The 10,904-nt window shown below is 47.2% G+C and overlaps 1 protein-coding gene across 2 annotated transcripts in view; it reads right to left on the bottom strand.

Moving 5' to 3' along the window:
- ankrd44 (ankyrin repeat domain 44) overlaps positions 1 to 10,904 on the bottom strand; it is a 30,499-nt gene that overhangs the window by 1,956 nt on the left and 17,639 nt on the right. The window contains exons 12-26 of one of the 2 annotated variants that reach the window (XM_008301392.1): positions 8,571 to 8,679; positions 7,978 to 8,046; positions 7,753 to 7,893; positions 6,640 to 6,705; positions 4,439 to 4,550; positions 4,148 to 4,219; positions 3,458 to 3,659; positions 2,539 to 2,626; positions 2,355 to 2,472; positions 1,619 to 1,841; positions 1,451 to 1,538; positions 585 to 668; positions 373 to 518; positions 212 to 288; positions 22 to 104 (exon numbers count right to left, since the gene is read on the bottom strand). In XM_008301392.1, coding sequence (XP_008299614.1) covers positions 22 to 104; positions 212 to 288; positions 373 to 518; positions 585 to 668; positions 1,451 to 1,538; positions 1,619 to 1,841; positions 2,355 to 2,472; positions 2,539 to 2,626; positions 3,458 to 3,659; positions 4,148 to 4,219; positions 4,439 to 4,550; positions 6,640 to 6,705; positions 7,753 to 7,893; positions 7,978 to 8,046; positions 8,571 to 8,679 — 1,678 coding nt within the window. The remainder of the gene's footprint in view (positions 1 to 21; positions 105 to 211; positions 289 to 372; positions 519 to 584; positions 669 to 1,450; positions 1,539 to 1,618; positions 1,842 to 2,354; positions 2,473 to 2,538; positions 2,627 to 3,457; positions 3,660 to 4,147; positions 4,220 to 4,438; positions 4,551 to 6,639; positions 6,706 to 7,752; positions 7,894 to 7,977; positions 8,047 to 8,570; positions 8,680 to 10,904) is intronic. The other variant, XM_008301393.1, reaches the window with a different exon arrangement.

Raw genomic sequence — 10,904 nt, 5'->3', positions numbered from 1 at the left:
GCTCAGGCTGGAGGTACTCACGTCTGCAGCGCTGCATTTGTGGCGTTGATGAGCGCAGAGTCGGAGAGTTTCTCCAGAATCAGCATCACACAGTTTTCTTTCCCCTGAAACAAGAAGAAGCGTCACGTCGGACCAGAACCCTGACCGTGAGTCTGTCAGCGCTCTGTGTTCTAAACATGAACTCTGCACGGCGCCCCCTGTGGACACTCACGTTGCTGCAGGCCAGGTGCAGCGCCGTGTTCCCGTCCTTGTCCGTCAGACTGAGGTCGGTGCCATTCAGCAGAACCTCTGCAGCACAAACAAACACACAGCATGAGTCAGAACCAGAACCAGAACCGGTCCCTGAATGAACTGTGAGTAGTAGCTGAGTACCCAGAGCCGCCGCCCGGCCCTTCTCCGCCGCCATCATCAGGGCGCTGCGACCCGACTCGTCCACGGTGTCTCCAGGTGCATCGTGGGAAAGCAGCAGCTGGACACAGTCGACGTGACCCGCAAACGCCGCGGCGTGAAGAGGAGTCCTGCAGGAGAGGAAGGGTTAGCCGGAGGAAGCAGCACAGCGCCAGAGCTGCAGCGCCGACACTCACCTGCCCTTCGAGTCTCTACAGCCGGCGATGTCCGAACCCATCGCCTCCAGCAGCAGCGCCGCACACGCCTCGTGGTCGTTCACCCTGACGCACAAACAGGAAGTTAGTGTCTGAGCAGCACGCGGGTCCAACAAGGAGAAAACCTTCAGCTCCAGGAGGCAACGTATTGATTCTCTGAACCTCAGAGTCCACCGGCAGGTTTAACCTGCACGTCAGCTTCAGATCATTAATAAATAACAGAACCTGTAAACTCACTAAGAACCAGCACATCTTCAGCTTTTAACTTTCTTTTGTCCTACATGGTTCTGTCTGGACAATGACCCAATCTGAACCTAAAATCACTTTATTCTACACATTTCATTTAATAATTTGCCCCAAATAAACAGTTTAAAGTAGATTCTGTAAAACACACTAAACATTCTGCGCTTCACAGTGACTCAGCTGTGATCTACAGACGTGCATCCGTTGTTTTCACAGACAGGAGACGAGAACAGACACCAGTTAGAACATCCATCCAGAGAGAACCCACGCTGCACAGTGAGAACATGGAGACTCCACAGAAAGATCCTAACGGCGTCCTAACAATGAGGTGCCGGTGCTAACCACCGAGCCGCCTGCAGCCCCACATGAGAACATAAGCAGTAAAATATCTGTACAAACATTTTCCTTCTTTTTAACAACTTGGAAAAATGTCGTTCTGAGTCCTGCTAACAGAAGACGTCTCTGAGCTCTCTCTCCGTCTTCATGTGGTTCTGGTTCCACAGAGCTGCAGGACTTCATGTTAAAACCACCAGAAGCTGCTCAGAGACCAGCTGCAGCTGAAACCTAATGAAGGTAAATGAACAGCTGTGATCGGAGGGACTCACACGGCGCAGTGCAGAGGGGTGAAGGGGTTTCCATCGATGCAGCGGCAGCCTTTCTGCTCCAGCAGAACCTCCACACAACCCTCATGACCTGCAGACACAAACACAGATAAGTTCACCTTTACATCCACTGATCAGGGATCAATACCAGCGATCGGCGGACGACCTGACCGTAGTAGCAGGCCCAGTGCAGCGGCGTGTAGCCGCTGTGGTCCCTCAGCGGCGGCAGCGATGGCGGCTCGGAGCAGGCGATGCTCAGCAGCTCGCTGAGCCAGGAGGCGTGGCCTCGGGCCGCCGCCAGGTGGATGGAGGTTCGACCGCGAGAGTCTCCGAGTAGAACGGATGCTTCCTGCTCCAGCAGACACTGAATACACTCCTCCTGACCACACAGCAGCTGCAGCAGCAACAACAGCAGAGGGGGTTAGAACATCACAGCAGGTTCTAGCAGGTTTCATGGGTCGGTTCTGAGTTCCCAGAACATTCTTCTACAACAGCAACATTCTCTGAAGAACAAGTTGGTGAGAACGTTGTCAGACTGTTTCACTCCAACGGCGTTAAAACATTGTGGGAATGTTTTATCACAGAACGTTCTCTAATGTGTTTCCTCAACAACGTCCACAAAACATCCTGAGAACCTAATGAATCAGATCACATGAACATTTGATAAAGTGATCTGTGGTCTCGATTACATGCAGAAAACATTTTTTTAACGTTGGTTTGTTCTCTTTGTTACGGTGGAACTGAACTGATCTCCTGAACGTCTCCGTTTGTGTCTCGGTTCACTTCTACCTTCACAGGATCATTATCAAAACGTCCCAACATTAGATCAACCCTCTGAAGCATCATTAGAACCTGTAGATAACGTTGTGTGAACGTTCCCAAACATCATGCTACGGCTGGTGCTCACCCCGAGGTGCAGCGCCGTCAGGCCGTGCTTGTCGGCCATGTTGACGTTGGCGTCCCGCTCCAGCAGCAGCGACACGGCGTCCACGTGGCCTCCAGCCACCGCCAGCATCAGAGGAGTCCTGCAGGGACAAGACAGCGTCAGAGGAAACCAACGGAGGACGTCTGGAATAAAGAGCTGCACTTACTGTCCCTGAGAGTCGGCAGCATCCACCAGCTCTGCAGCGTCTGCTTCGTCCAGCAGGAGGCACACACACGCCGTATGACCGTTCATCACTGACAGGAAGAACAACGGAAACGTCACCGTCAGCGAGCTCAGGCTCAACCAGAACCGTCTGAACGTTCACAACGAGTCAGAGGAGCAGCAATATGAAGACGATCAATAGTAATAATGATAATCTACAGGCTCCTTACTGGCCCCAGAGGTTTGAGCTGCTGCATGAACCTGATCACCTACAACCGTCAGAGTTCATCAGTTTGAGAGTATTTTCAGAACAACTTCTCTCCTCTGGGTCCAACAAAGCTCCTGGCTCTGCTGTTTGTATCAGCCTTTATCAACTCTATCACGAAGGAAAATAATCTTTATGAAACTGTTCTGTCGTTACACGTATCTCAGAATAAAAAGCTGCAGCAGAGTTTCTCTCCTGAGCAGCAGAACAGACTGGAGACGTCTGAAACAGCTAAGTTTAACCCAAACCACAAGCGCTGCACTTTGCACTAAACTCTGGTTCAATCTAAACACGTTCTCTCTGATCTACAGCTGAACGCAGAATTCAAAAACACATCCTCCTGCTTCAGCAACACTCCTTCACTGTGTCATCATGAAGCTCATTCAGAGTCTGACAGAAATAATTCACAGTTTTGTGTTTTTTTAATGTATCTTGCTAAGAAGGCAAACCTGCGTAGAAGATAGTCTTAATGACATTATCACAGAGTAACGACAGAAAACCTCCTGAGTGACCTGACGGAGGCCGATCATGCAGCTAACTGTTGAGGAACACGTCGAATAAATGCTTCATACATTTATTACTCCTTGACCAGGGTTCAGTTTGTCGAGGTAATAAATGTAGGTAATTAGAGCCGTTGCCAGGAGCGACCAGCGTTTACCTGCCAGGTGCACGGCGTTGCGTCCGTGCTGCCGGTCGGTGCAGCGCGGCGACGCCCCCTGGCTGAGGAGGGTGTGAACGCAGTCCCTGTGGCCCCTCAGAGCGGCCAGAGCCAGGGGGGTCCGGCCGGCCTCGTCCCTCTGGTCCACCTCGGCCCGGCCCTGCAGCAGAACCTCCAGCGCCTGAGCGTGGCCGTGGTACGCCTGCACACACAGCTGGAGTTACTACAGCGACAACACCGTCAGCAGCCAGTCGGAGAACACACAGAAAACCACTGAGCAGCGAGAAAACAACCTTTAACCATCAAAGTGTCCAGAGTAGAAGGAGGATTTTATATAAATGGAGGAAAAAGGAAGCAGGATCTCATCACTCTGTCCTTCCTCAACATTTTAGGATCTATTTCGAGGTTTCATTGTTTGTTTCTGTTTTGTTTTTTTTAATGGGAACTCTGGAGTCCAACAACTAGAACAACTGGACCGGTTTCAGCTCCACCGCTTCACTCACTTGACTTCCTCTCTTGTTGTGTTCTTTTATTCTTATTAAATTTTTTACTTGTATTCAGATTGTTGTTTTATGTCTTCTATGATAACTGAACAGCTCTTTGGTTCAGCTGCTGGGTCTGCTGGTTCTGACATGAAGCCTGGACTTGTTCGGTGACTAGGGTGTGCGTCGGCAGCGTTTGTGGACTCACGGCGAGGTGCAGAGGGCTCCGGGCGTTGGGGGATTCGGGGTCGTCCTGGTGGCTGTCGTCCCGGTCCAGCAGCTGCAGAACCAAACAGAACAACCCGCGTCACACTCAACTATCTGGTTTTATCGGATCGACTGAAGCATTTCTGGACGTTTTTTTTTTTAAAGCCAGTGTCGACGCTGCAACATCTGGACGGTAAAACACGACCCGCAGCTTGGATCCAGTAACAGAGCTCACGGTGTCACACGGTTCTGTCCCGTGTCATACGTGTGTGCAGCGTGTGAGCAGACTGACCAGCTCCAGACAGTGCCGGTGTCCGTAGGCTGCAGCGTAGTGAACCGGGCTGTAGCCCTGCTGGTCCTTCAGAGACGCCGTCGCTCCGCTTTGAAGCAGGAAGTCCAGACACCTGCAGCACAGATTAGACGTTACCACCAACAACATCACCACCACGTTCCTCTCATGGTCCAGGTCCAGTGTTTCTCATTTCGTATGATATCATTTATTACATTCACTGTATTTCAGTATCGTAACTCCCTTAAATTTTATTCACTGCATTTCTGACGTCGTTTAGTTTTTTCTGATTAACATCTGGAACAACTTCAGGACTAGTTGTTGTCTTGGATCTAATCGGTGTCGCTTGTCTGCTTTGTCCTTTGTGGTTATTAGTGGAGTCAAACTGAACGTCTTTCTGTTTCCGTCTCTGTTAAAGATCTCTGCCTTCTTATGAGATCGTTTACTGTCTGTTGGCTTCACTTTTACAGCTTCTGCACAGAACAAAGGCGACAAACAGTCTCCAGACATCTTCACACTTTCAATGCATTAAAACTTTAAACATAATTTATTGAATCATTAAAATTCTTTTTTCATGTTTTTTTTACAAGAAGCTGGAATTATTTAACCATCCATCATCTCTACACCTTAATCCTCACCAGGGTCGTGGGGGGCTGGAGTCTGTCCCAGCTGACTCAGGGTGAAGGCAGGTTCACCTGGACAGGTAACCAGTCTATCACAGGGCTACACTTAGAGACAGACAACCAAGCACACTCACATTCACACCTACGGACAATTTACAATCACCAATTAACCTCAGCATGTTTCTGGACTGTGGGAGGAAGAACCCGGAGAGAACCCACGCTGCACGGGGAGAACATGGAGACTCCACGTTCCTAGTGAGGATTAAGGTGTATAGATGATGGATTGATGGATGTTCGCAAAATTTATTCAAACGTTCCATTGAGTTTGTGAGTTTTCTGTTTGTCAGATTCTGTGGAGTCTCCATGTTCTCCCCGTGCAGCGTGGGTTCTCTCCGGGTTCTCCGGCTTCCTCCCACACAGTCCAGAAACATGTTGAGGTCAATTGGTGATTGTAAATTGTTCGTAGGTGTGAATGTGAGTGTGCTTGGTTGTCTGTCTCTAAGTGTGGCCCTGTGATAGACTGGTTACCTGTCCAGGTGAACCTGCCTTCACCCTGAGTCAGCTGGGATAGACTCCAGCCCCCCATGACCCTGGTGAGGATTAAGATGTAGAGATGATGGATGGATGGAGATTCTGTGGTTTTGTTCACTTCCAGGATGTTTCACTTTGTGTTTATTCAGTCAGGAAAAGATTAAAGTTAATCTTCTGACAAAAAAATAAATCAATCATTCTTGACTTTCAGCTTTAAACTCACAAACACAAAGTTTAATTTTTAACAAGTTCCTGAAACACGTCGTCTCTGTTACAAACCGGAAGAAACGACGCATCTGTTCAGAATATTTTTAGCTCCACGTTTAAACTAAAGTGAGACGTTGGAGCAGCAGGACGACGAACGCGTCACCGAGTCCGTTAACGGAGCGTCTCGTTAGTGTTGAAGGTGTTTGAAGGACAACGAAGCTCTGAGAGCACAAAGGAAATAAATCCACTGCTGCTCCTTTTATTGGTTTCTGACAGTAAGAAAAATTATATTATATTATAGATTTAAATGTGTCACTTTGAGCTAATTTATTAGTTTTATCTGTTCCAACCTTCATCTGTTGTCTCAGTAAGGCATCATTCAGTGCATATAAATACAATAAAATAAGTCTCTGAGGTGACTTCAGCTGCTGATGGATGAGTTTTGTCTATGAAACGTCAGAAAACACAAAATAAAATCCTGCTGTAGATTCGATTTACATTTAAAAGCTGAAACCAGCAATGATTTGGAATAAATAATCAGAATAATGTTGCTGTAGCTGGTGCAGACGTTTTTAAATCCATTTTCTCCTGCATTACATGATAAATATATTTGTTCTGTAGCTTTGTGAAATCTACATAACATTGTGTGTTTTTTCTAAAAGGATGTTTTTGAGTTGATCTAATTGTGCGTATTATGAAATTTAAAAATCAATTATGGAACAAAAGACATTTTAGGAAGTTCAGTGTTTCAGACAATCATGTAAAAGCCGAGCATCGGTTTGAAATGCTGGCGGCATTAACGTGATTAACACGAATCCAGTTTGAATGTGTCATGTGACTCACAGCGCCGCCTCCTTCTCTCTCTCGGCCTGAACGCCGTCGCTCTCCGGCTCCAGAGCGACGCGACGCCTGCACACAGGAAACAGGAAGTTCAGACACAAAAGACAATAAAAGCATCAACGGCAGCTTTTAGATAAGACAGCCGACAAGTGAAGAGGACAGGCCTCAGCATCGCCTCGGTGATCTTCAATTCAATCCAATTAACTTTATTTAATCCCTACAAGTATGAACGGAGGTTGATGTAAAGGTCTCGACTGGAGCGTATTTCCTCCAGAGGTACTTCTTCTTCTAGTTCTGCTTCTTCTCTCCTCCCTCATTCATCATCTCGTGACTCCTCAGGTTCATCTTGTGACTGCGATGTGCCGATCAGGAAACGCTGGACTGAACCACCCGCTTGCATTTATAGTAGATGAACTGGTTCCACCTCAAGCTGCTGAATTATTACTGACCTGATTAATGAAATTTGCCAATAAAACGTTTCTTCTGTTACTTTCGTAGGATTTAAAATGCAGGACTAGCGTTGTTGTATTAGCACTTAACATCTTTCTACAGCTGAGGAGCAGAGAGCAAAAGTCTGGAGACATGGAGGTACACAGTGAAGGTTTTATGGTGTTTCAGCTCTTTTCTTGGCTGTTTGTTTGATCGGCAGCTGCAACTTTGGCGTTTTGGCTCATTCTCATCGTATCGTTTTATGAATCAGGCATCTGCTTGCAGAGAAAAACCTCTAAACATTCTCTGTTCATAACCTCGTCAGCACCGAGTCAGAGAGCAGCAGAACATAACGGACCACTGAGCAGCTCCAGAGACGGGTTTCCTTTAGAAGGTGGTGGAGGCCAAACACAAGCTCCGCCCACAGACGAGCGACAGCAGGTAAAGCAGGGGTCTCGAACTCCGGTCCTCGAGGGCCGCAATCCTGCAAGTTTTAGATGTTTCCTTCTTCCAACACACCTGATTCAAGTGATCAGGATCGTTATCCGGCTTCTGCAGAGCTTGATGAATAGCTGACCATTTGAATCAGGTGTGTTGGAAGAAGGAAACATCTAAAACTTGCAGGATTGCGGCCCTCGAGGACCGGAGTTCGAGACCCCTGATGTAAAGGCTGTGGAGTCGGCTCACCTCCTGTCCAGGTCCGAGGCAGCGGCGTAGTGCAGAGCAGAGCGCCCCCACTGGTCGGTGGCGTTAATAGCGGTCCCACAGGCCACCAGAGTCTCCAAACACTGGAAGTGTCGGCTGGCAGCGGCGTAGTGGAGAGGAGTCCTGGAAGCAGCACAGACCGACAGTAACACAACCGACCCACTGTGGTTTTATTTAAACGTATTCAGTCTTATCCGACAGCATTACCTGCCACAGGTGTCCCTCCGGTTGTGTTCACCTCCACTGCTCAGCAGCAACTTAACACACTCCACATTCCTGCAACACACACACACACACACACCGACGACACAGTGACTTCAACAGTGACCACAATATTCTGGAATAAGCTACATTTCTAACATTACTTTTTTAAGGCTAGCGTAACAAGCAGCACTAACCTCACTAGGCTAATGTAGCTAGGCTAATGTAGCTAGGCTAACGTGGCTAGGTTAACGTGGTGGCGGATGTTATCTGGTTGAGATTAAGGTAGTAATTATTATTACCGTGGTTAGATCATCTAGACTGTCTTCGCCTGTAACGTTATCTTGTTTATTCCAACATAGCAGCTAACGTTAGCTTTTTCAGGCTGACGTCAAAATGTCGTTTAAACGTGAGCAGCTTTTTTCAGCTTATAGTGAAATACGTTTATTTTTCCATTCTGGTGTGAAATTTGGTCCAATCACGTTTGGAGGTTCAGTGTTATTAGTCTGAACCTTATCGTAGTGATGGTTTGCATTCTCAGATGTAGAAATGACGTCCAGAACTACGACCGTTGACGCTCAAGGTTCGGCGGGACTCACCCTCCGGCGGCGGCAGCATGCAGGCAGGTCCTCCCCAGGCTGTCGGGGGTGTCGATCTGGAAGCCTGCAGACAGGACCGAGTCAGAACACATTATGCTAAACCTCCGACCTGAAGGGGGCGCAGCAGACGGAGGGAGGCCAGACAAGACAGCAGCAGCAGCACCACAGAGAGAGAGAGAGACAGGAAGGGAACAGGAAGTGGAGAGAGAGACAGGTGTTAGTGCGACAGGTGAGGAAACGAGGGTTAGGTGGTCCATGCACAGGTAAATACACGGACAGGTGTAGAGACACGTCGCTAACCGAGACACTCAGACAGTTTGACAGGAGTCGGCGGTGCAGGAAGCAGCTCAGACGCTGCAGCGCCCTCTGCTGGGTGGAGGCCGAACTACATCTGAACCGGAATCATCAGCACGCTGCATTAACTACGTTTTCTCACGTACTGAACAAAATATTTTCTTTCTTTTGTACTCGATTATGTTTTTACTGTATGTTCACTCGGCTACATTTATCTGACTACTGTAGCTACTGCACAATTGGACAAATTAAGGGTTTTACATATAAAACACCTGAACAGTAAAACACCTGAACATCTAGATGGATCCAGCTTTTTAAATGTGATGACATGCTGCCTTTTTTAATTATAATCTTTTTTAATTTGCATATTCTTAATTGAACATAAGCAGCAGTGTGAAGGTTTCACAGCAGCCACATTATCAGGAAGAACTAACTGGAATTATCTCTTAAGCGAGACTTTAAATGCAGGACTTTTGAGTATTTTCATCGTGTTTAACTGAACAGAACTGCAATCATGATTTAATTTATTGATTAGCCGTCACCTACTCAATTAATCTTTTGGTGATCAAATAACGGGCTTCAGTAATTAATCACAGCTTCTTGAATGTGAATGTTTTGGTCGTTTGCTCGTGTTTAAACTGAGCGTCTTTGGTTTGAAGATGTCATGTAAAAAGCAGATCCATTAATCGACTAGTTGTCGCCGATTATATTACTCGCCAACTATTAAAGAACCACTAAAGGAAAAACGATTCCAGCTGCTTCACTGTGAGTATTTTCTGGTTTCTTTCCTCCTCTTTAGCAGTAAAATGAACCTCTGGGTTGAGGACGACAGACATTTTCACCACTAAAAACAACTGATCAATAACGGAGATGATCGGTGGTTTCAGTGTTTGTGCTGCTGGAGAGTAAAGGATCAGATTTCTGTTCCAAGTCCGACATGTTGGTCCACCAGAATCATGACCGACTACCACGGCTGAGACCAGACGCAGCGCTGTAGCCGCTCCAACGCATGTCAATGACTCCTTTGTTGCATTTCAGTGACTCAGCAGAGACACGAGGAGCCGGTTTCATCCTGCTTCATGCCTCCAGACACAAACTTTAAATCCTCCGATTATCTGGATCCAGGAAGCTTCAGCGTCTGTTCCCCGTTTCTGCTTTTGTTTGAAGCTCCAGCTCTTCCTCTGTAACCTCCTAAGAACCCGAGCAAACATACGAAACGAGCAGAAGAAACCGTTTCACCACGAAGAGCTACGAGACGAGCTGCAGCTGTGAACAGGACCAGCAGGATGAGTCCAGAGGGAGGACGAAGAGGAACCAGACTCAGAGAGGCCTTGTCTCTTCTGGAACAGTGTGACTTGCGTTTGGCCACAGCTGAATACTGAGTTGTTGTGCAGGAATTTATCACCAGGAGCCAGAAAACATCCAGAATAAAGCCTCCCTGTAAACTACGCTGAAGGTCCTGAGTCAGCAGAGCGAGGACGAGCTGATTCAGGGTGAAATAACTTCATGTTCTGGACAAAAGTGTTTCACAGCAGTTTAAATGTGATTTAGTTTAGTTGGTTTCAACAGAGACCCTGAGTGGAGACATGCTGCTGATTTATGAAACACGATGACACCAAAGCTTCAAAACTCATCTTCAAGACACACTGTTCTTGTAACACAGTGACGTTATCGATGAGGAGACGTGTCAGGTTATGAAACCACAACCAGCCATTTATTCTGTTGATTAGTTTAACGGGTAACAGATCGGCTGTTTGGTCTCTAAATCGTCAGAAAATGTTGACCAGAGTTTTCCAAAGATCTTCAGTTTGCTGTCACAGAGGAAAGAAACCAGAACATGTTCCCAGAGAACAAGCTGCAGTCACAGAGTTCAGACTGTTTTCTTCAATCAACTATTAATTAGTAGTTGACGACTAATCAATTAGCTCTATTTCACATTTTCTGAGGGTTATGAGGACAAACTGATTTTTGTTCTACTGACTGACGTCGGCGGTAAACGTTCCCAAACCCAGTCCAGTGCAGCCGCTACCGTGAGCCCGA

Source organism: Stegastes partitus, unplaced genomic scaffold (genome assembly GCF_000690725.1).
Source record: "Stegastes partitus isolate 25-593 unplaced genomic scaffold, Stegastes_partitus-1.0.2 Scaffold1668, whole genome shotgun sequence".
Classification (NCBI taxonomy): Eukaryota; Metazoa; Chordata; class Actinopteri; family Pomacentridae; genus Stegastes; species Stegastes partitus.
The sequence above is the reverse complement of the archived record's forward strand: the minus strand, read 5'-3'. Positions and strand labels throughout refer to the sequence as shown.